General features: G+C 53.9%; 2 protein-coding genes across 2 annotated transcripts in view; one reads left to right on the top strand and one right to left on the bottom strand.

Moving 5' to 3' along the window:
* The first annotated feature begins 1,033 nt into the window (after positions 1 to 1,033).
* USP22 (ubiquitin specific peptidase 22) lies at positions 1,034 to 19,664 on the top strand. Its single transcript, XM_027519810.1, has 13 exons — positions 1,034 to 1,365; positions 8,480 to 8,612; positions 10,652 to 10,765; positions 11,246 to 11,347; positions 11,723 to 11,892; positions 12,975 to 13,122; positions 13,551 to 13,656; positions 13,751 to 13,909; positions 14,563 to 14,689; positions 15,451 to 15,542; positions 16,218 to 16,280; positions 16,765 to 16,914; positions 17,232 to 19,664. Exons 1-13 carry the CDS (start codon positions 1,228 to 1,230, stop codon positions 17,272 to 17,274), a joined length of 1,545 nt encoding a protein of 514 aa, XP_027375611.1. The 5' UTR covers positions 1,034 to 1,227; the 3' UTR covers positions 17,275 to 19,664.
* The window catches only part of TNFRSF13B (TNF receptor superfamily member 13B), a 29,796-nt gene continuing 20,648 nt past the window's right edge, over positions 18,635 to 27,782 (bottom strand). Inside the window, exons 4-6 of the mRNA XM_027519811.1 lie at positions 26,499 to 26,684; positions 25,854 to 26,117; positions 18,635 to 25,720 (exon numbers count right to left, since the gene is read on the bottom strand). Coding sequence (XP_027375612.1) covers positions 25,867 to 26,117; positions 26,499 to 26,684 — 437 coding nt within the window. The 3' untranslated portion in view covers positions 18,635 to 25,720; positions 25,854 to 25,866. The remainder of the gene's footprint in view (positions 25,721 to 25,853; positions 26,118 to 26,498; positions 26,685 to 27,782) is intronic.

Genomic DNA, 27,782 nt, shown 5'->3' with positions numbered 1-27,782 from the left:
ACAATACTGGAATACTCATCATACATAACATCAATAGAGATAGATCCCATAGAATTTGTAATTCTTAACTTAAAATTTCAGAGTTCACCTTTTTTAGACTGACACTCCTTTAACATATCCGTAATGTGCCTTCACTCGTGTTTTAGTCTGAGGATGACTGCATTAGATTCTCCTATGAAAGTTTCTTTGGGTTAATTAGCCAATTAAACATTTATTTTTGAAGACCTGATATAACCAGTGGGCACTGCTGGATACAGACTTTAATAAAACAGAAAAATACCATCATGGAGTTTTCGTGCTACTGAGGAAAATAGTTAATTTTTTTAAAAAGTAAGTTCTTTGGGTAAAAGGAGATGAAGGATTGCGGCGTCGGAGGTCGGGGGGGGGGGGGGGCGTGTCGTAATGTCCAACAGGCTGGAAGAAAGGACGCCGAGCAGGAGGCGGGCAGGTGGCCCATGCCGCCGGGCCCCGAGTTCTAGCTGCCAGACAGCATCTTTTATTTCTGTCTTTTCTCTCGGGATGCGGGCCGGCGCGGAGCGCCATTTGACCGGCCCCAAGAAACCCGCACCTGCCCTCACGGAACTCCCATACCAGCGGGGCCGGCCCGCAGGTGGACAGGATCGCTCGGAGGTCGCGGGACTCGCGATCCCCGGGCTGCGAACGTGCTGCCCGGCGGGATGGCGACGCGTGGGCCGTACCGGACCGAGTCCGCTTGTGTGTGATGCTCTGCTTCCTAACCGGAAGCCCTGACTATATGGCGCTCCAGTACGAACTCCCCGGATCCGGCTCAGCGGACCGCTACCGGGCCCCGCCCAACACCCGCCCTCCCCTGCCCGCCAGTCCCTGCGGCAGTCCAGCTGGCGCAAACCAGCCCCGTCTCCCCTGCGCCCGCGCCCCTCCTCGGACGGCGGGAAGTCACCAATTCCCGTCAGAAGTCTCCTCCGCCGACCAATGGCTGGGGGACGGGGCGGGGCCTCCGCAGCCCCACCCCGCCGGGCCAGCCCGTGGGGGAGGGGCGCGCCTAGCGCACGCGCGCCGGCCGCGATGACGTAGCGCCGCCCCGGCCTCGGCGACCCGCAAACGCCTCGCGGGCGGTGCCCGCCACTCAGTCGCTCTGCTCTGCTTTGTCCCGGGCCCGTCCGTCAGCCGGGCCGCCTGCAGCCTCGCGCCGCGCTGGCGTCGTCCTCGTCCCCGCCGGCGCCCCGGCCCGAGCCGGACGGCGAGGCCATGGACGCGGAGCTCGTGGTGACGCCGCCGGGCTGCGCTCACCTGGGCAGCTTCAAGGTGGACAACTGGAAGCAGAACCTGCGCGCCATCTACCAGTGCTTCGTGTGGAGCGGCTCAGCCGAGGCCCGCAAGCGGAAGGTGCGCCCCGGCGGCGCGGTTCCGAGGCGGGGGTCGCGCCTCCGCCGTCCCCTCCCCCGCCGCCTGCGCCCGGCGGGGGCGGGGTGGGCGCGGGCGGGCGTCGGGGGCGGTCTTTCCCGGGGCTGCCGGGTGGGAGGGGGAGGGTCTCAGACGTCGCCGCTCGGGGCGTGTCCTGGGGACCCTCCGGTGGGGGCGGGGCGGGGACGCAGCTGCGGAGGGTGCGGCCTGTGCCGCCTACGCTGTGCTAATTCTCCGCGGTCCTGGCGGGTACTTGGGGGGTCGCTGGGCCGGGGACTGGCGGTCGGGCAGGGTCCCGGGGACTCGAGTACAGCCGCCACGCGCCTGGCGTGTGCAGAGACGCGCGCTACTCATTTCAGCTCTGGGCGCAGAGTCCACAAGGACGCCCTCCCCCCATTTCAGCGCGGGGCTGAGAGTCCACAAGGACGCCCGGCCCACCCCCCCTCCCATTTCAACGCCGGGCGCCCTCGGGACGCAGGGTCCACAAGACGCACCCTCCCCCCACCCCCCAATTTCAGCGCGGGGCTCAGAGTCCACAAGGACGCCCGCCCTCCCCCCCCATTTCAACGCCGGGCGCCCTCGGGACGCAGGGTCCACAACACGCCCCCCCCCCATTTCAGCGCGGGGCGCCCCCGGCCCAGATCCGTAGGGACGTTCCAGGATGCGGCCCCTCCCTCCAGGTGTGCGCGGATGCAGAGCGCCGCCGGCTCTGCGCTTCGAGTCGCGTCGCTCTTGGCATGAGGGGATTTGCGGTTCACCTGTCGCTGCGCAGGAGCGGTGTAAAGGGGGCCTGTCCGACGGCACAGGGGGCCGACGTGCTTCCTATCTGACGCGGGCGCCTCCCCGAGGGAGCTGTACTCAGTGTCCTGCCTTTGGGCTTGTTAGCTATTTGGAAATTAGAAAATGGCGTTATTCCCTCTTCCTACCTGAAGAAAGTATGTTGTTTCGTGTACGGCGATTTTGCAGTTCGCAGCCCGAGGGCAGGCGCTGTTAGGCAATGTCCACCTTGAATAACATATTTTTATGGTAAAACTAACATCTGCTGAGCACGTAGGGAATGTTAAGCACCAGTTTTCTTTCTTTTTATCAGTGTGGGTGTTGGGAAGAACTGGGTCTTTGGATGAACCGAAATCGGAGATAAAACAGGCTTCTACTAGGATGGGAGTGCTAGGAGGTTCTTGCTTATGGAGTTGTGTGCCCTTAAAATAAATCACTTGGTTGATTCTGTTCTAAAGGCGATAATCTTGTTACTTACTGCTCTATGTTGTTGGTTAAGATATGTAATTTTTAAATACCGCTTCAAGGAGTCACGTTTAACCCCTCGTTAACTTTGCCGAATTTCCTGAGGAAAGATTCACTTTTTTTGTTATTGTTACATGTGACTTGGATTAATCTTCTAATATTAATTGCTTAGTTTGAAAATTGTTGACACACGTCTGTATTACTCGATAGTGAGAACTTGAGCTGCAGAGAGACAAGAAGTGAGGTATTAGCCTCTTTGAGAACTCGAGTCTGTTGTGCTGCCTTGCATTATGGTCATATCCCGCCAGTGAATCCTTGTGTCCTCCATCCATTATTCCCTGAATGTTGGGGACTCCGTGCACTTCTAGAATCCTGGTGGCCCAGCCAAGGCGGAGTTTGGTTTGAGAAACAGTAATGTACGTTTGGTAATTTGCAAAGGTTTCTCAGAAGAGGTGCAGGCTTAGTAGTTTGGTTTTAACGCTGAAAAGTTGCCTATAAAATACTTCAACCTAAGTTAAACTTCATTGAAGTTGCTCAAAGAAGCTACAGTGAAGTCTCAGCTATAGTGTAACTACAGGAGTTCAAACCATCCTTTAAGTAGAGGTGGGTTATGACTTCTGTATCCAAACTCTGCTGCTTCTCCTGGTGGGCTCGATCAGATTTGAGAATTGAGGACTCCGTGCTGCTTTGCTTTTCTGGCGTGGTTCTTGCTGCTTGAGGAATTGTATGTGAAGACGGAAGCCAGCAATGAGGACAGCAGGGATTTTCAGTTCCCCTGGTGGTTATGAGTTAGCCCAGTCTGTTTTATATTTAAACATATAGACATTGGGGGTGGGGGGGACAGGTAATGTTTTTTAAGCAATCATTTCTCTCTTTTTGAACTGTTTCTGTGATTCTGAAGTTTTCCAGAAACTTGTCCTCAAAAAAACACAGACCTTTTTGTAGTCATAGTAAGTGTTTTTACTGAAATACTTCACCACAGGTGAGGAAGCATCAGCACTCTTGGGCCATTGCTGATTCTGGTGTAGTTTGGGCAGTAATCTGGAGGATGACAAACCGCTTTTGAAGTCTTCTCAGTACAACGTTTGCTGACAGGATTCCTAATCATTTGGGTTGGAAATATCTGAGAGGTTTTTTGAGAAAAGGGGCTGGAGACATTGTCTTTTTGTTTCTGGGTAGTCAGTATTTTAGAAGCATGGTTCAAGCCTTTGGTTGAGGGAGGCATTTCAGATGGAAAATGGTCTTATTTATCTTGAGTCAGTGTTACTTTACCGTGTATTTTAGAAAAAGGTTTACTCTAGGGTTCTTACTGGTCACCTCTTTTAATCAGTGTTGCTTCAATTCTAGAGTCTGAGATCTGAATGAATCTCTTATGTTTGAACTTTTTAGTAGAAATCATCTTTGGAAAGTAACAGTTGTGCTGTCACTGGCTTAGACAGAATACCTGGAGCTTACAGCTTACAGCGTCTGGTAGATAGATGGTAGACTTAGCTGTTAAACGTCCAGTGTTACTGACTGCAGTGACTAGTCTTTTTCGACCAGGCACTTGGATGATGGTGAGAATGCTGCAGACAGCTGTCTCCTGTCCCTTCAGTTTTTTTAGTTCATTTTTTGGATATGTCCATTCTTTTAGGTATAAGGTTTTCTTTTTCAGAACTTCTTGCTTTGAGGAATTAACTTGTGCTTTATTTATTGGTGAATTAGTTCTTTCAGGTTAATACACCTGAGCATTGCAGCACTCACAGGGAGCAGGAGACAGGCTGCTGCTGCTAAGTCGATTCAGTCGTGTCCGACTCTGTGTGACTCCATAGAAGGCAGCCCACCAGGCTCCCCCGTCCCTGGGATTCTCCAGGCAAGAACACTGGAGTGGGTTGCCATTTCCTTCTCCAATGCATGAAAGTGAAAAGGGAAAGTGAAGTCGCTCAGTTGTGTCCGACTCTTCTCGACCCCATGGACTGCAGCCTACCGGGCTCCTCCGGCCATGGGAGTTTCCAGGCAAGAGTACTGGAGGGAGGTGCCAGTGCCTTCTCTGAGGAGACAGACGGTTCCAAATAAAAGATCTAAAATGAAAACATTGTTCCTTGTGAAGTAATGTAGATTAACCTGCTGTTGTGAAAAATAGAGAACCTTTGCGGTTTATCCATATGGTAACATCTAGCAAGACTAACTCATTGTTAAAATCACTTGCCCACGTGGCTACAACCACAGCTTTATTCCTGATTTTCCTGTTTTCCACTTTTGCTCATTTGTGTGTGTGTGTGTTTAGTTCTATGCAGATTAATAACAGTAGTTTTAGATTCAGATTTTAGATTTACAGAAAAGTTACCAGAAATAATACAGATGGAGAAGGAAATGGCAACTCCAGTATTCATTCTTGCCTGGGAAATCCCATGGACAGAGGAGCCTGGTGGGCCCCAGTCCAGGGGGTTGCAGAGTTGGACACGACTTAGCAGCTAAATAACAGTAGTGACAATGGAAGTTCTAGACGATATATCAGAACAAAGAATTGGGAGTTGGGGCTGAAACAAACATCCTGTTGTTTACAGATATGATTATCTATTTAGGAAAACCAAAATGTAGGCGAATATTTTTTAAAAAATGATAATACAGAGAGGTCCTGAATCAATCCCTAACATCTTGCTGATGGTGAAGTTTTTACATTTCTGTGGTACATTGTGTTACAACTAATGCACAAGCTTGATATATCATTATTAACTAAAGATCATACTTTATTCAGATCTGATTAGTTTTTCTCTCGTCCTGTCTCAGGAGATACTTAGTCCATGTCTCCTCAGGCTCCTCTGTCGCCTCTGCCTGTGGGATCGTAGTTCCCACAAGCACCTCCTGCAGTGGAGTCCTAATCGCTGGGCTGCCAGGGAAGTCCTTTTGTCTTTTCCTCTCCCCTGTTTTCCGCCCTCAGCTCCTCTGGATTGTGATGGTTTTTCAGGTTTGCCTTTTGTTTGCTTTTAATGACCGCAGTGGCTTTGAGGAGTATTGGAGTATTAATCAGGTATTTTGTAGGATGTGTCTCAACTTGGATTTGTCTGATGTGTTCTCAGAGTTCACAGCTGTGGTTCCAGGTTTGGGGGGAATCCTGAGCCCTGTTTGTGAAGGTCCGTGCTTTGTGCGGCCGATGCAGGGTCAGAGCGCCGCCCCAGCCAGCCCATCCTCCCTGGGTGCTGTCCCGGTGTGGGTGTTGTGTCTCGGTCTCCTCGCCCCTCTCATTCCCACAGGGACCTGCTGAAGAGCTCCAGGCTTTGCCAGGATCATTCCTGGGTCTGGATTTGCTGGCTGCAGGCTTAGGTTTCATGTTTTGTTCTATTTCCTGTAAGTTGGCAGCCAAATCAGAGGCTCCATCAGACCTGAGTTTGGTCCTCTGGCAAGATCTGGAGTGGTGCTGTGTCTTTCCCGAAGGTTCTACTGTCTTGAGCACCCATACTTAAGGGGGCAGGTGTCCAGCAGATGTTGAGAGGTGAGGTACACATAAGGGAACTTGGTTTCTAGGGACTGAGCTGACCTGCCTCATCTTAACCTTGGCAGCTCCTGCGGCAGTGGGCCTGTCAGTCACTTTCATCACCTGTTCCAAGTTCTAGGGAATGAAGTGGGACGGGCAGGTTGCATGAGGTCCTAGGAGAACCCGATGGTCCCTAGCTGCTGCTGCTACTAAGTTGCTTCAGTCGTGTCGGACTCTGTGCGACCCCATAGACGGCACCCCACCAGGCTCCTCTGTCCATGGGATTTTCCAGGCAAGAACACTGGAGTGGGTTGCCAATTTCCTTCTCCAATGCATGAAAGTGAAAAGTGAAAGTGAAGTCGCTCAGTCATGTCCAACTCTTCGAGACCCCATGGACTGCAGCCTACCAGGCTCCTCCATCCATGGGATTTTCCAGGCAAGAGTACTGGAGTGGGGTGCCATTGCCTTCTCCGAATTGACAGTGGGGAAGGTGATCGAAATGTGAATTAAGGACTGATTGAGGTGGTCAGTACTGAGGTAGGGGAGTGGGTACCTGTGCACTAATGAATGAACCATTGTGAAATGTTGATGGCCCACAGCTGTTGCAGTCCTGTTGGGATCCTGGTGTTAGAAACATTGTTACATTTATGTAACACAATGAAAAGACTGTGCAGTGTGTGTATTGGTATAATTTCAGAGTGGACTTGGGTATTTTTTGTTGTTGGGTGTATAATCCATTCCTTTTGTTACTCATTTTTATGCTCAAATCGGGCCAGAATTTCCTCGGGTAATTCCAAAAGCAGCTCCCATTCCTTCTCAGGCCCATCAGCGTTGGCTGGAGTCAGTGGCTTGTAAGAGGTGCGGTTTGTGTTTGTTTTTATTTGCAGAGCACCAGTTAATCCAAGAGTAGTTTACTCTGGGGTATATGGCAAATCCTTGGTGTTTACGGAAACTGGATTCGTGCTTGGGACTGCCTGCCAGTGGAGCCCTAGTTGTAAAATCTGAATCAGGGCCTTAAAATGAGTCCTGAGCATGGGCTTTTTTTGTGTGAAAAAGACTTAGTCAATTGTGTTTGTGTTACCTCAGGCTTTCTTTCCCTGATCTTGATAGTTTAAGGATGTGACCACTTTCTTTCTTGTTGTAGCCCATCTGCCTGTGTTTAATTCTTGTGGTTCCCTGTTTGTGTAGCTAAAATTCTTGATGCCTTTTTTCTTTCAGCAGATTTTTCTTTGGGGAGGTGCTGCAAAAGAACAGGTGGCACAGATTTGGATTTAAAATTCAGGAGTTAAATTTTTATCTGTTTTTAAAACTTTTGTGTGTTTTAAGGGGAAATAATGAGTTAAAGTTATGTACTTAACCTGATATATTTTAAGAGTCATGCTGGTTTTGAGTTTTTTCTTGAATTTTTTGAGTCTGCTCTTGAGTTTTTTCTTGGATTTTTTGTTTATTAAGGTCGTAGAAGAGTTTTTTTTTTTTTTTTTTAATAAAACCATGGTCATGCATTTAATGTATCCAGAGTGATAAAAACAAGGAACACCTTTTAATCTTTTCTTTACATCTGTAGCCATAGGTAGCAGTAAACAGATTCCAGGAGTCTGTTCCTAAGGGTATTTTTATAAAAAGAAAACTTCCAGGCTACTGGGAACCATTCACTGTTACACATCCAAGTAACCATTATATAACTTAAAACTTCCCTTGTGTTACTGAGAACAATTAGAATTAGTTAATTCCTTAGATTGATCATTGGCAGAATAAATAGGTGGTACAATTACTACTTCTTGTATTGCAACATTTCAGAAGTCTTTCCCTTGAGTCTCCCACTCCTGTGGAATTGCCCTGGAGCAGGGCTTCCTGCTGGGGGGGGAGAGGCACTTGGGAGGCTTGGGTGGAAGAGAATTGTTTACCACGGTGCTCGTGATTGCTGAGGTTATAAAACTTTGGGTTTCTGTGGTATAGTTCTCACCCACAAACCATTCTTTTTCTTGTTTCTGTGTATTGCTTTGATTCATATCCATCTTGATTGGTTATAGATTTGCTGTGGTCTCGGAACCTGGAATATCAAACTTGAAATGGCGTGCTGGTTACCGGTGCCCTGGGGGTGGAGGGGCCCTCGGATGCAGAAGGACCTTTTCTGCTCCTGAAGTTTCACACGCTTGGTCTGAGTGGCTTCGGGTTGGTGGTTGATACTGGCCTCAGTCCTCTTTCGAGGAGCCAGTCTGAGCTAAGTGACCTATGTGCCTTTTGGGTCAATTGACAAAATTAAGGAAAAGATCTTTTAGGTGGGGAGACCTTGAGAGAAAACCTAGGCTTCCACTTCCTCTCTAGCTGTACCTGTTGGAATTACCTTGCTCCCGTGACTCTGAGAACCCCAGGTTCCCAATTCTCTTTTCTGACTTGTAGGCGAAGTCGTGCGTATGTCATGTGTGTGGCCTCCACCTGAATCGGCTGCACTCCTGCCTCCACTGTGTCTTCTTCGGCTGTTTCACAAAGAAGCACATTCATGAGCACGCCAAGTCCAAGAGGCACAACCTGGGTAAGACCCTCCTGATGTACACCTCCGGGGCTTTGGGGTCATCTTCCCAACTCGCTTCTTTGACTTTGACCTTCCGCTCTCCCAGGAGTCTGCCCTTATCTGAAGTGGTCTGTGCTCTCCTTGGAACTCCTGTGGGGAGGGGAGAGAAACTGAGCCCACAAGTGTTACTGCCCCGCTTGCCTGAGGTCATGTAGAGTGTGACCCTAAAGGACGACTTTCTCTGAAGAGTGCATTTCCTGCAATGGAACATCGGAGACTTGTCTTTCCCTCTGAAAAGCATGGTTAGGTGTTAGATTAGGCAGAAATCTGCAAAGGCCTTCCATGCAGCTTTAGGTTATTGGTATCATTATGGGGTTGGGGGCACCGGGTGAGTTCAGCACTGTCTGTGAGGGGTTGGCTTGTTGTTTGTTCACGGAGAGGCTGGAGGTGCTGGCATCAAGGTGGGGTTACATGAAGCTGAGTTTTGCTCTAGTCTTTACTTTCTGACTGCTGTCAATAAGTTTTTCTCTCCTTGAGGATTATGTTTTCTGTCAAACAATGGTGAGGATTCCTGTAAGGAACTCGCTTTCACAAGGTCCAGGCCACAGACCCTTTCCTACAACACAGCTTCCTGTGACCCAGTCTTCCTGTGTGGAGATGGCGTCCGAACTCAGTCGTTTCCAGAGGTCATGCTTCATCTCTAGCTGAGAGCCTGAACCAGGCAGGGGAGGGGTCAGCCCAGGACGAGGCGTTAACTGGCCTTTTCGAAAGAGAGCTGATGACACTGATGGTGCTTCACAGGCTGTGGGTGGGTGGCCGCCCAGTGGGGCCAGCAGTCAGCAGTAGGATCTCACCCAGAGGGACCGGAGAGAAGGGCTGATGGTCACGGTGGGGGTGGGATCCTCTGGTGTGTGGTAGAGAACTTCGTGCTTCATTCCATCTGACTCTCAGATGAGACCATGTAGGGTCTCACATGTGGGCTGCAAGTCTCTGTGGTTACAGGGGTCGTGTAATCTGACTCTCAGACCAGACCCATGTAGGGCTCTCACATGTGGGCTGGGAGTCTGTGTGGTTAGGAGGGCTGTGCAGAAGTGGGAACACTTTTACACTTAAAAGACTTTATGAAGAATCTTACTGAAATCCAGTGTTGTCTACAAAAGTCACTTTAGAAACGTGGTATTTGTTCATGTTATCAGCCTGCTTGATAAGCTCTGCCTCTACTTTTGCCAGAATGAGCCAGTTTTAGGAAGTTTGCTTCAAGAGACAAAAGCACAGAACAGGAGCAAGATTCTGGCCATTGCTGGGTTAGAACGTGGTTTACTGAAGAGTGTGTGTGTGTGTGCTCTTTAGGTGCTTCAGGTTTACACGTTTACGGAAGAGGGAGAGAGTGAGAGTGTGTGTGCGCGTGCACGCGCCTCAGGTGCTCCAGGTTTACATGTTTATGGGGGAGAGAGAGAGAGAGAGAGAGTGTGTGTGTGTGTGTGTGTGTGTGTGTGTGTCCACTTAAGGTGCTCCAGGTTTACATGTTCACAGGAGAGAGTGAGTGTGTGTGTGTGCATGTGCCAGGTTTACATTTTTACGGAAGAGTGTGTGTGTGTGTGTGTGTGTGTGTGTGTGTGTGTGTGTGTGTTGGGAAGCCCTGGGCACAGGTCCAGGTTGTTTGCTTGGCGGCTGTGCTGCCTGCATCCTGGCACAGTGAGGGCTGCTGGGCGCCCGGGTCACAGAGCTCTGGTCCTGGGAGTCTCTGTGGGTTGATAAGAATGCAGGTTTCCCTTGTTTCACAGGAAAGGCAGAGGGTCCTGGTACCGAGGGGTTGGGTCCTTTGTAGAGTACAGACGTGGCACCTCTTTCTCCCTCAGATTGCTCAACCCTTGAGGGAGCTTCCAGGGAGAATTCACGTGCCTCACCTGCTTTGGACACACGTCTGAAGTGGGGGCACAGCCTTTGGTAATAGTGGGATTTTCTGGTTAGAGAAATGCTACCTAGAAAGCTTACATGTGTGTTTGTGTCTTGAAGCATTACCTTTCCATCTTTAATTAGTTTTGTTTCTTCTCTTTCAGCCATCGAGCTCATGTACGGAGGTATCTACTGCTTTTTGTGTCAGGACTACATTTATGACAAAGACATAGAAATCATTGCCAAAGAGGAGCAGCGGAAAGCTTGGAAGATGCAAGGTTTGGTTTTCCGGAGCTCTGTGAGCCTGGTTGTGTCTTCGCCTACATTCCCTGCCCCTCATCTGTCAGGGGGAGGGGGGAGGAGCCCCCATACCTGCCTGCTACCTCCTGCAAGTTCGGGGGGGCGCCCAGGGAGGCAGGTGCGGAGCCCACAGTTTCCTGGACCTGTGCTTTTGCCTGGGTCCTCACGGGCCTGCGACTGCCACAAGGGGTTCAGCCCTGGTCCCTCTACTCAGGGATTAAGGCTGAGGAGATGCTGGTCTCTGGACTGCTGACACCGCTCTGAACAGGTTCTGTTCTCCTCTCCTCCGGGAACGTGGCTTACTCACGGCACATTCCCTGAAGGAAACTCCTTTAAGTGTCTGGAACAGGGTCTTAGAAGAACCCCACATTGCCCCATCTTTGAAACACAGCCTAATAAACTGCCACCACCACACTGGTTCACACACACAGTGTAGCTAACGGCACCCTCCTGCTTAGGTGTCGGGGAGAAGTTTTCAACATGGGAGCCGACCAAACGGGAGCTCGAGTTGCTGAAACACAACCCCAAGCGGCGGAAGATCACGTCCAACTGCACTATTGGTGGGTGGGCACATGCCCGGTGGGGCCTTAGGGGTGTGCCCAGCAGGGCAGAGCCCGCGGGTGGGGCTCTTCAGGAAGCAGGTGTGAGTGTGAGCAGTCTCCCTGGCCCTGCTGAGACTGCAGGGGACGCGGTGTGGCTGCCAGCTTGTCGGGGAGACTGCTCTCTGACCTGTTCCCTCGCTACCGGAGGCCTTCAGGCAATTCTGCCAGAATGGTTGATGCTGAAGTTAGGGGCCAAATGCTGGGGATCAGCACCCCTCGGGGCCTTTTCTTGTAAGAGGAGCACAAGCCTTGGACAGAAGCTCCGTTCTCACATGAGTGGGGCCGTGGGCTGGTGGGGTCCTAATGCTGGCTGACCCAGCCCTCCGCTGCCAGGTCTGCGCGGCCTCATCAACCTGGGGAACACGTGCTTCATGAACTGCATCGTGCAGGCGCTCACGCACACGCCCCTGCTGCGCGACTTCTTCCTGTCCGACCGGCACCGCTGTGAGATGCAGAGCCCCAGCTCCTGCCTGGTCTGCGAGATGTCCTCCCTGTTCCAGGAGGTGCGGGGCTGGGAGGGGGCGGAGGGGGGTTCTGTCACCTCCCCTGCGGTGGACATCTCGTATACGCCCCTGTTGTGAAACCACGTGTTCTTCCCAAGGGGGTCTCCAGCCGAGAGACTTGGTGTCATTTTCAGGCTCACTGCTGCCATAGACGGGGTGTGAGCAGCGGACGCTGGCCCCCTTGCCCCCCTCAGCCCCCATCCGTCACCTGCCGATTTGTCCACAGGGTGGTGGGTCTCGTTGCCAGCCTTGCTGACTGTGTCACCAGAGGTCTCTGTCCCTGATGGGCTCGCAAGCTGACCCTCCAGGCTCAGGGCCCGAATGCAGGACAGGGTCCTGCAAGGACCCAGGTGTCTTCAGGTGATGGCCCTAGGCCTTTGATTGCATCCTCTCATTTCCCTGGTGCACCCCGGCTGCCTGGAGCCTGCCTGACTTCGGTGCTGGAGTTATTCACCGTCTGGCCCTTTTCAGAAGTCTCCCGATCCCTGGCCCATCCAGTGCCCATGTTCCTGCAGCCTGCCAGCAGTGGCTGGCGTTACAGGAGTGAACAAGCTGAGTGGTATCGTTGGGCCGGAGCAGTCTGGTGGGGGTCTCATTCAGGCACTGGTGGTGGTCAGTTCATCTTGTCACGTTGGTCTTTAGGCTCCGGTTTATGGGGGTACAATTTACACACAACAAAAGTCACCTTTTAGTGTATATGTATGATCCTGTGTTTCAAAAAACCTTTTTATTCACATTTGACCAAAGTAAAAGTGTTACTGGCTTCATTGTGTCCAACTTTTTGCGGACCCATGGACTGTAGCCCACCAGGCTCCTGTGCCAGTGGAATTCCCAGGCGAGAGTATTGGAGTGGGTTGCCATGCCCTCCTCTGTTTCGATGAAAGTTTGCCACAGTTCATCACTTTGATGTATTTCTAGAAAACGGATGGTGGGAATGGAGAAAACTTATGTGCAGACTCCAAGTAAAAACACAGTTTGCACAAGAAGGAGAGGAGATGGCCACCTGCCCACTCATTGTCGGGTGTGCACGTAGGGGCTCTGTGTTGCTCCTGACGAGGCTGCCGCTCCTTCTCTCTGCACAGTTCTACTCGGGGCACCGTTCCCCCCACATCCCATACAAACTGCTGCACCTCGTGTGGACTCACGCCCGGCACCTGGCAGGCTACGAGCAGCAGGACGCACACGAGTTCCTCATCGCAGCCCTGGATGTCCTGCACCGGCACTGCAAAGGTGGGGCTGCGGGGTGCACCTTCCAGGGTGGGGCTGTGGGGGTCCACCTTCCAGGGTGGGGCTGCAGGGGTGGGCTGCTGGGGTGCACTTTCCAGGGTGGGGCTGCGGGGGTGCACCTTCCAGGGGCTCTGCAGGGGTGCACCTTCCAGGGTGGGCTCTGCAGGGGTGTGGGCTGCAAAAGTGAGGGCCCAGCAGGGGTGAGGACAGGGCTGCTCCTGGACCAGTTACTGGACATGAGATACATTTAGTGTCAGATAGACGGCAGGAAGGTCTTAGGGAGAAACAAGGGGAGAAAACGGAACATACTGCGGGTCCACCGAGGTCCTCCTGCAGCAACCTTCCCTAGGGGACCAGCCCTGTCCCTGGGCTCAGCGGCTTGATGGCAAGCTGCCTTGGGGCCCAGGGTCACAGAGCCGTGGTCTCCCCAGGTGACGATAACGGAAAGAAGGCCAACAACCCCAACCACTGCAACTGTATCATAGACCAGATTTTCACAGGAGGGCTGCAGTCTGACGTCACCTGCCAGGTGTGCCAGTAAGTGCTCCCCCCCGTCCAGGGATTCTGGGGCCTTGTCGCTCTGCTGCTCACAGAGCCATCCTTGCTCACATGTGCCCCTGCTTGCTCCTAGTGGGGTTTCCACCACCATCGACCCCTTCTGGGACATCAGCCTGGACCTCCCTGGCTCTTCCACACCCTTCTGGCCGCTGAGCCCTGGAAGCGAGAGCAGTGTGGTAAATGGGGAGAGCCACGTGTCAGGAACCACGACCCTCACCGACTGCCTGCGGAGGTGAGGTGGCCACGCCTCATGGGCAGGGGGGCCCTTCTTGTGGCTGCTTGGGGAGCATCCTGAGAAAGCCAGACCTCCCCGGGCCCCACGTTCCCACATAGGAGCTGAGGGGGCACATTTTAAGAATGTTGTATCAGTGGAATTGTAATCTCTCAGGGTTGACTTTTCCACTCACCCTAATTCTCTGGAGGTTTATCCAGGTTGCGTGTATCACCAGTTGCTTCCTTTTAAGTGCTCAGTAGTATTCTGCAGCGTGCATGCATTAACCACTCATTTGCTGAAGGACATCTGTGTTGTTTCCAGGTTTTTCTTGGCCCTTACAAATAAAGCTGCAGTTAGTAACCACTCACATACAGTTTTGTGTGAATGCTGGTTTTCACTTTTCAGGGAGTAATTTGACTGCTGTGTCTTACAGTAGTTAGAAAATCATTACTTAGGATGAGAATTCTTTATGATAGAGAAGAGGAAGAAGTAGCTTTTTTGTTTTTCATTGTAACGTTATAAGCGTCCTTAAAAAGCGTCCTTAATTGTGCATGTGTTTAGGAACAAAATGAACCCACTGAAAGTGATAAAAAAAAACTTTTCTCTCTTTTTTTTCTTAGTGTTCTCATTTTCTTTTTTAACTAAAAGTACACGTTTTTGACATGTTGCAGATTTACCAGACCAGAGCACTTAGGAAGCAGTGCCAAGATCAAATGCAGCGGTTGCCATAGCTACCAGGAGTCCACCAAGCAGCTCACCATGAAGAAGCTGCCCATTGTGGCCTGCTTCCACCTCAAAGTGAGTCCCCTGAGCGCGCCCCGGGCCTGAGGTGGCTGTGCAGTGCCCACCTTGCCTCTGGAGCACATAGGCCAGTGCCTCCTGTAAGTGACTGTTCTGTCTGCTGTCAGGAGGTTTGCTGTGAATCAGAAAGGAGTTACTTTAACTGAAACAGGGCAAGTTACTCTGGGTAGGGGTGGGTAGGAGTTTACTCCTCCTCCCCTCCAAATTCTTCCATCCTCACCCCAAGTTTTCTGATTTACTTAAAAGCAAAGACCCTTTGCACTGAGGTCTAATCCTGGGGTCAGCATGCCTTCTGTGAAGGGCTAGTAACAAGCGTGAGTCCTGAGTGACGAGCTGAGAAAGAATAGCAGCAGGGCTGCTGTGTTTGCTCTTCTTGGGCATTCCTTAATGGTCTCTGTTGCTTACTCTTCCGCTTTGTGACCCTTTAAAGGTGTAAGACAACCCAGAACCCCAGCCCTGCCTTGCTGCTGGTCCAGTGTCCCGTTTTGTGGGGAAGCGTCCTATCTGGCAGGGGGCACAGGGCATGGGGTGTGGGCCCTGTTTTTCCTGCCAGACACTGTGTCACGTCCACACCTGCCATCAGGCCCATTGTTTCAGGGGTGGGGGGCTAAGCCCCATGGGGTTTGTGCTGTGGATTCTGAGCTCTGGCTCTGGGCAGAAGCAGGGCACTTAAGAAAACACAGGAAGGCATGTTAGAAGCCCCGGAGACACGGTGGGAGGAGCCCTAACCCATCTCCCCCATCCCTCCGTTCCTGCAGCGGTTTGAACACTCAGCCAAACTCCGGCGTAAGATCACCACCTACGTGTCCTTCCCCCTGGAGCTGGACATGACCCCCTTCATGGCCTCCAGGTTTGTTCTCTGTCCACGGGCGGGCGGGGGTGGTGCCAGGTCCCTGATGAGGCCCCAGTGAGCCCTGACGTCATGGAAGCCCCTGACCCCTCCCCGTGTGAGGGAGGCTGGCCCCCGACTAGCTGTCGTAGCACTGGCTCAGACTTGGGCTATCTGCCCGTAGGCAGCATTTCAGCCGCAGGCATTGGGGTGGAATACAAATCAGCAGGGTGGTTCTGCAGCTGCAGATGTCACTTGCTTTGTTTTCAAGTCTGTGTTTTCTGGACCACTTAAAATTTACCTTCACAAAATGCCCAGACACTTACTAGTGTGTCAGACGAGGGCTGCTGTGGTGGAGGACTCCGGGGGGTGTCGAAGCAGCAGAGACCTGAGCCCATGTAGGCCGCAGGAGGGTCCAGTGAGGCTGACCCCCTGGCCAGGGGTGGAGTGGGGAGACAGGATGGGTTGGGGGAACCGTGGGTCCTGGCTGACTCCAGCTCTGTGCCTTGGTGTGGATGGTCCACTTGGCCAGCCTGGGCCTCAGTTTCCTCACTGTAAGTTGGGGCCGTCTCTGCCTGAGGCAGAGTTTTTGGGAGAACCAGACACGTGGAAGCCACACAGTCATGCCTCGCAAGTCCCTGGTGAGGGTGATCAGTTAACATTTTGATCAAGGCTGAGTGCCTGCTGTCCTTACAGCAAAGAGAGCAGGATGAACGGACAGTACCAGCAGCCGACAGACAGTCTCAACAATGACAACAAGTGAGTGGCTCCACCTGGCGGGCGGGCCAGCGTCTTGAGTGAGAGTTGGCCCTGGGCCTTAGGGAGGCCCCACCTGCATTGCCCGGGGCGGGGGGGGGGGGGGGAGTGTGTGTGTGTGTGTGTGTGTGTGTGTGTGTGTGGCCATGGGGAGGGGGTGGCCAGGCTGTGTGTCTTCTGGTCACTGGCTGGCTTCCTATAGTGCTGCACTCCTCTGTCAGGGCAGGGCCTCCCCCCACCTGCATCTAAGCTGGCCTCCTTTTGCAAGAGCCTGACCTTCCCGGCACCTTGACTAGGCCCTGTCCTCCTTTCCCGTCCTTCCTACTGGTGGCCGAAGGGAGGCTGCAGCCGCTCCAGTGTCTCCCAGGCGGCCTGTCCCCTTACCCTTCCCTGTCAGCGTTCATTCTTGGGCTGCTGCTGTGGGGACTGTGGTCCCGGGTGGTGACAGGGTTGAGTGATCTCCGTGTCCCTGCTGCCATCCCCTCAGGTACTCGTTGTTTGCGGTGGTCAACCACCAGGGGACCCTGGAGAGCGGCCACTACACCAGCTTCATCCGACAGCACAAGGACCAGTGGTTCAAATGTGATGACGCCATCATCACCAAGGCCAGCATCGCGGACGTGCTGGACAGCGAGGGGTGCGTCCTGTAGGGCCAAGGTCCCCTGACGGCAGCTCCCCCTGTGCCCATCTGGGAGGCTCTTGCCCCAGATGACCTGCTGTGACCCTGACAGCATTTGGGCTTGGAGTTCCAGGCAGCAGGGCAGCCTTGAGATTCTGTGGTGGCCCTGAGAGGGCTGGGTGGGTGGAACCTGGGGCAGGCATCCTTCAGAGAGGGACCCCCAGCCAAGGGAGAGCGGTCTCAGGCTGGGGCATGGGCTGGGGGCCTCAGCTCTGCAGGGACAGGTGCCCCATGGCCACCCCGGGTGGGAGGTGAGCTTGCCTTCTCCTCCACAGGTACTTGCTGTTCTACCACAAGCAGTTCCTGGAGTACGAGTAGCCCCGCGGGAGCCCCCGCACGCCCGGGGCCACGCTGTGCAGACGCTTGGCAGGAGGTTGGCCCAGGGCTTGGGGGCAAAGGAGACAGTGCCTGCATGTCTCCCATGCCCCTTGGAGTTCCAGCGGCTTCAGGCTGGAGGCTCCAGAGCGGGTCGAGATCGCGCCCTCGCGATCTCTTTCTTGGTGAATTTGGGGTCTTGAGTGTGCGTAGCGTGGATCCAGGGCCCGGAGCCTGCGGAGCTGACAGCCCTGCGCGGCCTCCAGCTTGTCTGTCCTGCAGATGCCAGCGTTGTCCTGCATGCGGAAGGACCTCCCCGTTTTCTAGAAATAGGTGTTTTCTTATTCTCTCTCTTTCTCTCTTCTCCATGATCGTGAATTTCATGAATGCAGTGATAGTGATGTGAATGAATTACCGAGTTCAGACTGAACCTTAGATCGTTTTCCCTTGATTCTGGAGAGTGGGTCTTGCTTCTTCACTGGTGCTGCTTTGGTTGCCCCCACCCCTCATCCCCAGGGACCTCCATGTCTGTGTCAGAGCCGCGGGTGAGGAGCGGGCTGGGCAGGGTACAGTCTCTGTCTTTAACTCAAGTGTGTCTAGTGGTTTCACTGCTTCTCTCCCGTGTCTCCTTCCTGGCCACCTGGCCCACGAGCTCTCCCAGTCGCTGCTGGGCAGTGGACATGTTGGATGGCGTCGGGGGGCCTTGCAGGGTTGGGGGGGTGTTGCTGCGTTCTACGCTGGGGGTCTCTGCTTTCCATTCTGCTTGTTTCTGTTGCAGCAGGAAAGACTGCCGGCACAGAGCCAGTGGGACGGGCTGAAGGAGCAGATGCACCCGTCTATCCACACCCTGACTTAGATTGTCCATTCTGAGAGGGTCCAACCTGGAGACGGGGACAAGCCCATCTGTCCTGAACTGTGAGGGCTACTTCCTGGAGAGGAACACATCCCCCTGCAGCTAGGTCCGCGGGCTTTCTGCAGAGGGCCAGGTGGTGGGTGCTCCCGGCTTGTGGGCCCTGTGGTTTCTTTCATAGCTGACACATAGACAGATGTAGCTGTGTTCTGGAGAACTTTATAGGAGCGTGGAAATATGAGTATCACATACTTTTCCCATGTTACAGGGTGTTAAGTTTTTTCACTCTGTAAAGGTGTGCACATAGTTCTCAGCCAACGGGCAGTGGACTGGGTCCAGCTCATCAGCTGCTTAGGTCCAGGAGCGGCGTGGTTGCTGTGCAGGGTGGAAGGTGCTGGCTGGGGTTCCTAGGCCGGGTCATCATACCCGGCGGATACGGCCCAAGTGCCTGCCAGGGTCACTCAGTTGTGTTTCTGTATTTCAGGAACACAAGTTGTTAAGCTTATTTTGAAACAGCCGTGAGCATCATCAGACATGCAGGTGGGCGCCCGTTCTCAGAAACTACCCTGCGTGGCCCGTGCACTATGCCTGCTCTGAGGGCTCTGGACAGAGGCCTCGCGGGCCAGGCCCTGGGCTGGAGGTGACTGTGGAGCTCTGGGCCCGGGGCCTCCATGTTAAGTCGGGGCAGAGTGGATGTTCTGCTTTGGGTTTCTGTTGGCTCACTCTGTCCCTCCCTGCACCCCTTCTGGGCCCTGCATTCACGTCCATAGCTCCTGGATGGGGAGACAGTGAAGCCAGGTTTCTCTTTTCTAAATGTTATTTTTGAATTTTTATATCCGGATTAATGCTCTTTACTCCCTCGGGCCTGCTGTTCTGAGCACTTAGCTCTGTGTCTGCTGACGAGATCGCCCCCTGACTGTTAGAGCCACGTGGGGTGGAGGCGGGGTGGGCGTGACGCTTCGGCTGTGCCGAGGTCCTGCCGTGATGTCAGGAACAGAGGCTGCGTTTGGGAGTCCTTTCTCTCAGCTCCCAATGCAGCTGCTGGAAACAGTTTCCCGTTTCTTAAAACCACTTGCATTGACGTCTGGACCACGGAGGACTCCTGGGCGACCCCTCCCCCTGCACTCGTGTATCAAAGTGACTGTGTCTCTGAGACGTCGGCTGCTGTGTCGACACGTCGCGGGGAGGCGGCGGCTCGCTCTCTGGGGTGTCCTGAGGTGGGGAGTGGGGCCCTCCTGCCTGCACCAGCGCGCCTGGGACTCGCCCTTCTGCAGTGTGTACACTCGTGCTGTCGTAGCTTGCTCAGTGTAGATGCTCCCATTGTATCAAATTGCCATTCTTTTGACAGTTCAGGTAACTGATTTACTATAACTTTGACAACAAAATCATAAGAACAAGATGCCAGTGATTGTGCTGTGGATTTTATCATGGGGATGTCTCCATGTCCCTTTCCTTGCCGTTCTGAGGGACTGTTAGGCTCCTCTCCTCCCTAATGGCTTGTAGTCTTTCATGTGTCGTAATAAAGCTACATTTTATTCTGAAAGCTGGTGGTCTCCCATTTCTGCGGCCGAGGCCCTCCTGAGCCCCTTTATTTGTTCAGCCCCAACCTGCTTTGGGCCAGGAAGCCCATGTTTGCATCTCCTCATCCTGGCCATGATGGCGACTTGAGGAGCCTGGGGCTCAGGGCCTTGTGGTCCATCAGATTTTGAATTTAATGTCACCTGAGGGGCTTTAAATGCAGGAATCCTTGGAGACTTTGAGCACAGGACCTGGGATGTGGGGAAGGCCACCCTGCGGTTGAGCAGGTGGCAGGTGTGAGTCAGCAGAGAAGGTCCCTGGCCTGGTGAGTGCTGTTTGACTCTGCGCTTGTCATGGGCTCTGGCCCCTCCAGCCCGTGGACCCTTCATTTCCGAAGCATCCCTTTCAAGATGCCTGAGGTGCAGTCTTCTTGAGTTCCCTCACATGGAAATAGCAGGAAGCGCCAGCAAGTCCCTGGGCCTCCAGAGTAGCCGTCCGTGCCTTACCCACAGTCTCTCCACGTTAACCAGGACCACTGCTGTATCCCTGCAGAAAGGCCCCCCCGACCCCAAACTGCCCCCAGGGTCTTAGACCTTCAATCCAGCGTCGTCCAGGCCGGGAATGAAGACCTACAGTGGGGTTGTTGGTACAAAGCTGTAGTGTTCCAGTCCTGCCCAGCTGTTGCCCTCCATCCCGGGACCTGTGTGCTCTGACCATGGTCTGGTTAAAAGTGTTAAGTTGTCCTGGAAGTTGTGCCTTCAGCAGTCGGACTCGTGGAGCATCGTGACCTGCGGAGTGTGGACAGGCAGGGCAAGCGGAGCTGAGTCCAGAAGATGGGTCCATCCCACAAAGACAGATGCTGACCCCCCCGTGTAGTCGCCCAGCCAGCAGGTGGCCACCTGCTGCTGTGATACGGGAAGTGACCTCCAGGCTTCAGAGCTGGTTTAGGGGCTGGGCTGGGCAGGCATCCCACAGGAGTGACTGGTGAGCTGGGCCCGGGGCCTGCCGTGGAGCCTGTTCCAGTATGCCCCCGCTACCCCATTTTGATGGCCCCTTTGTCTGTGGGCCCTTGGAGCAATGGCGTGGGGGCAGTGAGCCATCGGCACCCAGAACAGGTGGCTTTGTCCACCTGGTGAGCGTCCTTGGTCAGGCTTCTTGGTGAGCACAATCTGTTCCTGACCTGAGGTCTGTCCCCACTCACATCTTCTGTCGCTGGCCTTCTAATCCTGTTCCTTCTGAGTCTTTAACTGTCCAGCGAGCTGTTGGCGCTGCCCCAGGAGTCCACATAGGTCAGTACTTGGGGCCAGTCTGGTTCCTGACAAGGTGGGTAACCAGGTACAGTACTCAGAGTTCTGCTTGGAGGGAGGACTTCCCTTTGTTGCGGTCTTTCGGGATGCCCCTCGGTCCCTGGTCACAGGGTGTGTGTGGATGCTGGAGCCGCCATGCCCGCTGCCCGTGCGTGTCCACTGCCGCACACTCACCCTTGTGTGTGCAGGGCACTCATCCCTCCCGGGACGGAGGTTCTGTGTCCACGTCAGGTGCTTGGCCCAAGCAGCGGCTCTTCCTGTGGCGGAGGATGGACCCTCGGGGGGATGAGGTCAGTGTGCTCGCGGCACCTGTCCTGGTGCCCCGGGGTTCCTGCTGGACTCCTGATGCGTCCTCAGGCTCAGTGGTGGTGCCTCACGCTTGTGCTTCTGCAGGTCCTGCTTTCACTGGGAGCCATGTGCTGCCAGTGTGGACAGGTGGACTTAACGCCCGAACGTGTCAGCAGGGCTGCCGGTTCACACAGGAGGTGTGGGGGTGTGGCACCTTGTCTTCTGCTTCAGACCGTGGACACCCTGGAAATGCCACCAAATTGGGGGCCCATGAGTATGGGGGTTTCTCATGTGTTTATAGTTGTTTAAATTCTTATTCGCTGTTTTATTGGAGTATGGCTGATTTACAGTGTCATGCTGGTTTCTGCTGCACAGCAAAGTGAATCAGTTATACATAAACATACCCACTCTCCTTAGATTACCTTTCCATGTAGGCCACTGCAGAGTATTGAGTAGAGTTCCCTGTGCTTCACAGTAGGTCGTTATCAGTTGTCTAGGAGTGTGTATATGTCCGTCCCAATCTCCTAGTTTATCCTTTTTTCTACATCCGTGACTCTTATTTCTGTTTTGTAAATAAGTTCACTTGTACATTTTTTCCAACATCGCGCTTTATTTAGTTCACTGTTACTAAAGTAGCAACTAGTCAAAACCAGTCTGCAGAACGTTGTCAGCTTGGGGGTCAGTGTGGCCCTGAGGCTCCAGCAGGCGGGACGCGGAGGGCTCCTGCTCTGGCGGGTGTGGGGTGGTGAGCAGCTGAGACAGGACCCCATGGGAGGAAGCGCTGAGTGACACAGTGTGCGCTGTTGAGGGAGGCAGGAAGGCACACAGCACCTGGGGAGCCGCTCCCCCCGAGAGCATGACCCCGAGGGCGGGTGAAGCCAGGGGCCCCAGGGTGAACACAGGAACAACCACCCAGCCAACTCAGCCAGTGACGCAGCGACTCGGCCCCTCACTGAGGGCCGGGCAGAGAAAGGCTGGCCAGTTCCAGGCATGGAAACTTCATATCTCAGTCTCTGGCGTTGTATACAGACCTGGTGTTCGGTAAGAAAAGCACAGGACTCACAAAAGAGCAAGTAAAAACAGCTTCCTGCCAAGAGACAGAGCAGCAGAGCCAGAGTCCGATGACCTGAATGTTGAAACTGTCAGGCGGAGATTCTGAGTCATTAGGGTTAATTTGTTGAAGGCCCTCGGAAACCGTGTGGAACAGATGGGCCCTCAGTGGAGTGGGGGGAGCTGCTTGGAAGGACCGTCTAGGAGACCCAATCATGGTGACAAGAAGGACACTCTTGACAAACATGACGGCACTGCGTGACAAGGGCCTCAGCCGAGGGAGGCGGCGCTGGGACCACCCAAAGAGAGGAATGGGGCAAAACCCCAAAGAACAGGGTACCTGCGGTGTGGGGCAGCACCCAGCAGTTTGAAGGGATGACAGTATAATGAAAAACAAAAAAAATGCAGATGCAAGCTTTCTCAGAGAACCCCAAGCAGGGTAAGTAACAAACCTGCCCACAGCAGAAAACTCCAGAACACATTTTCAAACTGCTAAAAAAACAGAAGAATTTATAGGCACACATTGCAAAGAAACAAAAGTGGGAATTCTAGCAGCTGTCTCATCAGAAACGGAACCAGAGAGAGTGGAGCAATGTCTCTGAGGTGCTCAAAGGAAGAAACTGGCTTCCCAGAATCTACCCAGAAGAAATCTCAGAAATGAAAGAGACTTTCAAACTGAATAAACTCATCACCTGCAGACTCGCACAAGAAGTGCTGAAGGAAGCTCTTCTGACAGACCTGGGTCTGCACACACAAAATGATTTCTAGACTTGAAGGTAAATATACATGGTGTCGTTTTTCTTATTTTTAATCACTGTTAAGGTACTGAGTTTCTAAAGCAAAAATAATACTGATGTATCATGGGCTTCAGGACAGCAACACGAAGACGGGGCAGCCAAATGAAGTGAGTCTGTTTGTGGGTTAACTGACATCAAGTAAAGGTGTGTGCTGCAAATAGCTCTTTCAAAAATGTAGAGAGGGGTAAGCATAGAGACCAGTGTTTAGAGAAAGTGCAGAGTGGTGGTCACCTGGGGCTGGAATTGGGGAAGGGGGAGATGCTGGCTAAAGGCATGAACTCTCGGGTGAGACTGACACGCTGTGACGCTGTATCACATGAGAGATTATCTCAGGGGTTGGGAGGGTTGTGGTCGGGGGTCCAGGTGTTCCTGACGCCATGTAGAGCATATCCCAATGTATAAATGTGTCATGTATCAACTTGCACAGTGTTACCTGTCAGTTACATCTCAGTAAAAAGACGGTGGACCTAAAGACAGTGAAATGGGGCAGGCAGTCAGAGCTGGATCCCTGGAGCCCAGGCTGACCCACTGCCTCATCCTGGCCTGCTGGTTATAGCCACAGTAAGTATGGCCACAGTGGGTGAGTGCTGAGTAGTCGCTGCGGACTCTGTCATCCCTACCTTTTCAGAAGAGCTTGCTGAGCTCTGGGCCTGGGAGACAGGGTGGCCTCAGGGAGGCCAGTGGGGACTGGTATCCCGGGAACTGGGCTGGAGCTGCAGCAAGCAGCAGGAATCAGATCCATCAAACAGAAAACATGGATAAAATGGTACTTAAAGTTTCAGATTTTCTTTCCAGCAAGGAAACTCGGTCTTAAAAAGGCAAGGGGGAGAGGATGCCAAAAAACCCCACGTAAACTTACACAAAAGACCAGTGGAAAAAATGACCAAAAGATTATTTTTGTCTGTGGAAAGCTATATAGTCAGGTCAGGCATGCATTTCCCTGTGTTTTCAGCAGCTCCCACTCCCCCCCTACCCCCCGCTTCAGACGGGGTTCAGAGAGCTGCAGAGGGAAGGAGAGTCTGCACACCTTTGGAACAAGCCTACTTTCATGTCACAAGCACATTGGTGCAGCTCAGAGCTGTGCCAGGACTCTGCCGGCATCCAGCAGGGCTGCCCGGAGACGCTGCACCAGGCCGTCCCCATTGCCACAGGGGGCCCCCTGAACAGCAGGTCAGAGCTCTGCCTTCAGACAGCTGAAGCAGAGCCAGGCTCTGGAAGAACCATGTTTTGGGCAGGATGTATCGATCCCCCATTCTCAAGGGTTGAGGTCCAACCCTGAGAACCTCTAAGCGCGACACTGTTTGCAGGCTGACAGACATGATCAAGTTCAAGTGAGGTCATGAGGGCCCTGGTGGCCTTATAAAGGGAACTTTGGACAGAGACACACATTGGCTGTTTGCACCCCAGGATGAGGGCGGGGCAGCCCTTCCCGTCACTGCTGTGGCAGGAACAGCCCTGCAACACCTAGGTGGGGAGGCAGGAGGGTCCAGAGCTGAAACTGCCCAGTCTGGGAAGCAGACAGGGCTTGTTAACGGGATGGGGAAAGAGGGAGTGTCTTGCCTGTCTGCACCTCCAGGAATGTGTGTGTGAACCTTTGGTGCATGTAAGTGTGCCAGGCAGTTTGGGGAGATACAGGATGAATGGTTTGCATAATCTTGTGTTTATCTATGTAGCTGCATAGAATAGTTTTGTATTCTCAGGTTTAAATGCTACTAAAATATAGGTTTCGTTGCTCATATTGATATAAAATATATGTATAATATATATAAATATACAGAGAATATATATATCATATAGATATTGGTATAAACATATGGGCTTCCCCAGTGGTTCAGAGGGTAAAGAATCAGCCTGCAGTGCAGGAGACCTGGGTTCGATCCCTGGGTTGGAATGATCTCCTGGAGAAAGGAAAGGCTACCCACCCCAGTATTCTTGCCTGGAGAATCCCCATGGACAGAGGAGCCTGGTGGGCTACAGTCCACGGACTCACAGAGTCGGACATGACTGAGCGACTACGCACACACGTAAAATATATGTAACATCAAAAATTTGTGAATGCTCAGATACAGTGTTACCAGTCAAAATCCATAAAATTTACCAAGTAGGTCTGAAAGAAAAGTTGATGTAAAGAAAAATGCTGAACAGTAGTGCAGGTTGGTGTCTAAATGAGCACACTCCTGCCTGTGAACTCATGGCATGGTCCCAGGCTCTCCAAGCAGCTTGATGCCTGGGCTGAAGCTTCTGTCCACCCCACGCCCCTGACTGGTGGAGGCAGCGCTGCACATAGACACGTACAGGGCACACACAGGCACACTGCTTCATGCCTTCCCGAGGAGACACGGAAGGGAATGGGTTTTGTGAGATTGATGCAAGCTGGCACAGCCCTAGTGCCCCATGTGTTGGCCACATGCAGAGCCCGCCACCTCTGTCCACATGTGATCTCAGATCCGCGGAGACCAGGCTTGGAACCCAGGGGCAGCAGGAGCCGTGAAACTGGGTGGTCACCACAGGGAGACACGACCCAAACCAGGACAGTGAGGAACGGGCAGTGTGGGAGGTTTTATTTCCGCGAAGGGGCCCCGGGGCTGAGTCCAGCAGGGGCGGTGCCTTTACCGAAGGTGCGTTGAGGTGACGGTGACCTACAGTGGAGACCTGGGGTCAAGAACGGGGTCCCTGGCCCTTTTCCCCAGCTCTTCTCCCCTCCGCCCCCATCACCTCTTCCTCCCCTTCTGCCCACCCCCGTCCCCCACTTCTCTCCCTCTCCTCCCTCACCATTCCCCCAGGTTCACGTGGCCAGGCCTCCTTCCTGCGCTGGTGTGTACACCACCTCGATCCCGCCGTTCGCAGCGCGCACGCAGGGTTGCCCGGCTGTGCTCTGGCCCTGGCGAGCCCTCCTCCCTGTGCGCTCGGACCCAGGTGTCGGGGGCGCGCCTGCGCTCTCCTGGGTGGGCGCCCTGCACTCCGGGAAGCAGAAGCTACATGTCTCCACCGGCTCAGGCGGCGTCCCTGCCACGCAGCCGGCTTCCATCCAGTGATCTGTGCAGGGAGGAGAGGGCGTTGGCCTCGGCGCGGACCCCTCCTCCTTCACCCTCTCCCCCAGGCAGCCCGGCCACGCCCTCCCCTTTTGCAGGGGCGGATGTGCAGGTGCGGGCCTTATAGTCCCAAAGCGCCAGGGGACCCACCACCTCCAGTTTTAGCGCTGTGGGCCCCGCACCCCCACCCCACCCCATACGTCCACCCACCCTTCCTCAAGCCCCTGCTCTTCTCGCCTTGATGTTTGACCTGGTTCATCTAGTCTGAGTGGGTGCTGCACCTACCAGCCCCAGGCCTCCCCAGGAGGAGCTGCCTGGCGCTGTCCACTTAGAAACGGGGCAGGGCCAGAACAGAGAGATGCCTGGGACCCCAGTGAACACTCACCCTTGGAAGTCTTGGCCTGCGTGGGACACGGCCGTGGGCGGGTCGGGAAGGAGACCTGGACCCCCCTCCTCTTGAGGAAGCAGGCCACGGCCAGTAGGAAGCAACAGACGATGGCACAGAGACATAGGCCCAGCGTGCTGTAGACCAGGGCCAGCTGGTCAGCGCTCAGCTTCAGCCCTGCAGGCGCTGCCGGACAAGGCCGGGGTGAGAATGAGAAGGGCCTCCCTGAGGCAGCTCTCCTCAGGGAGCAGCCCCTCCTCCTCCATGCTCGCTCTTGCCCTGTCAGCCCAACGCAAGCTCTGTGGTTACCCTTCACCCCCTTGGAGGGTCAGGCTCAGCCTGCTCCCACCCCGGCCTGGAGCAGCCTCTGAGATGGTGGAGCTGGACACCGTTTTTGTTGTCTCGTCTCCTTTGGCGTGTGACTTGCGGCAGTACCAGAGGTGGCTGGGTGAACAGGGAGATAGCTATCCAGGGAGGGTGTGTGTCTGTCTGACCTGGGGGCACAAGCTTCGAGAGAGAGACAGTGCAATTGCTTCTGAGTTCGGGGGGCAGGGGTAAAGCCAGGGGCCCTCCCTGAGCCGGGAGACTCAGGGGTAGTCCATGGCTACATAGCTGTAAAGCGGAGGAGGCAGGGGTTCAGTGTGTTCGCAGGGTTGTGCAGCCGCTGCCTGTGTGCCTGGGGGCGGGCCCAGCGCCGCACCCATCGTGGTGAGCCCCCTCTCCCAGGCTCCACTAGGCTGTCTCTGCACCAGTTCTGGCCACCGACAGACCCTTGCAGCACGGGGCCTTTGTGTCAGCCCCTTAGTGTGTTTCCGAAGCTCAGGCCTGTGGTCACGTGTGTCATTTGTCTGTCCACAGGGAACACTGATGTGGTGTCAAGCTTGCAGGTTTCCACGTGGACCTTGTGTTCACTCTCATGGACGCATCCCGGGGGTGGAGTGCGGGGCAGATGGCAGCTCTGTGTTGAGCTGTTTGACGAGCCTGACGGTTTTCGACAGTGGTTGCACCGTCTTATGGTCCATCTTGCAGGAAACAAAACTGAGCCTCAGAATCCCAATTGCAGAGCTGCAATCAGTGGCAGGCCTGATGGACGCCAGGCCAGGGCCGGGCCAGCCACACACATACATGATGAGCGTGGACACTGGTCCTCTTCCTTACACACACTCCCGAGAGAGAGCTGTATAAAATGACTGCTGGCCTGTGCTGCCTTGATGTTTACAGAGCTCTGAGTGGGCTGGTGTCACCACCTCAGGGCAGCAGTGCTGACCAGAGCTCAGAGAGGCC

This window comes from Bos indicus x Bos taurus, chromosome 19 (genome assembly GCF_003369695.1).
Source record: "Bos indicus x Bos taurus breed Angus x Brahman F1 hybrid chromosome 19, Bos_hybrid_MaternalHap_v2.0, whole genome shotgun sequence".
Classification (NCBI taxonomy): domain Eukaryota; kingdom Metazoa; phylum Chordata; class Mammalia; order Artiodactyla; family Bovidae; genus Bos; species Bos indicus x Bos taurus.
This window is presented reverse-complemented; position numbering and strand designations above follow the sequence as displayed.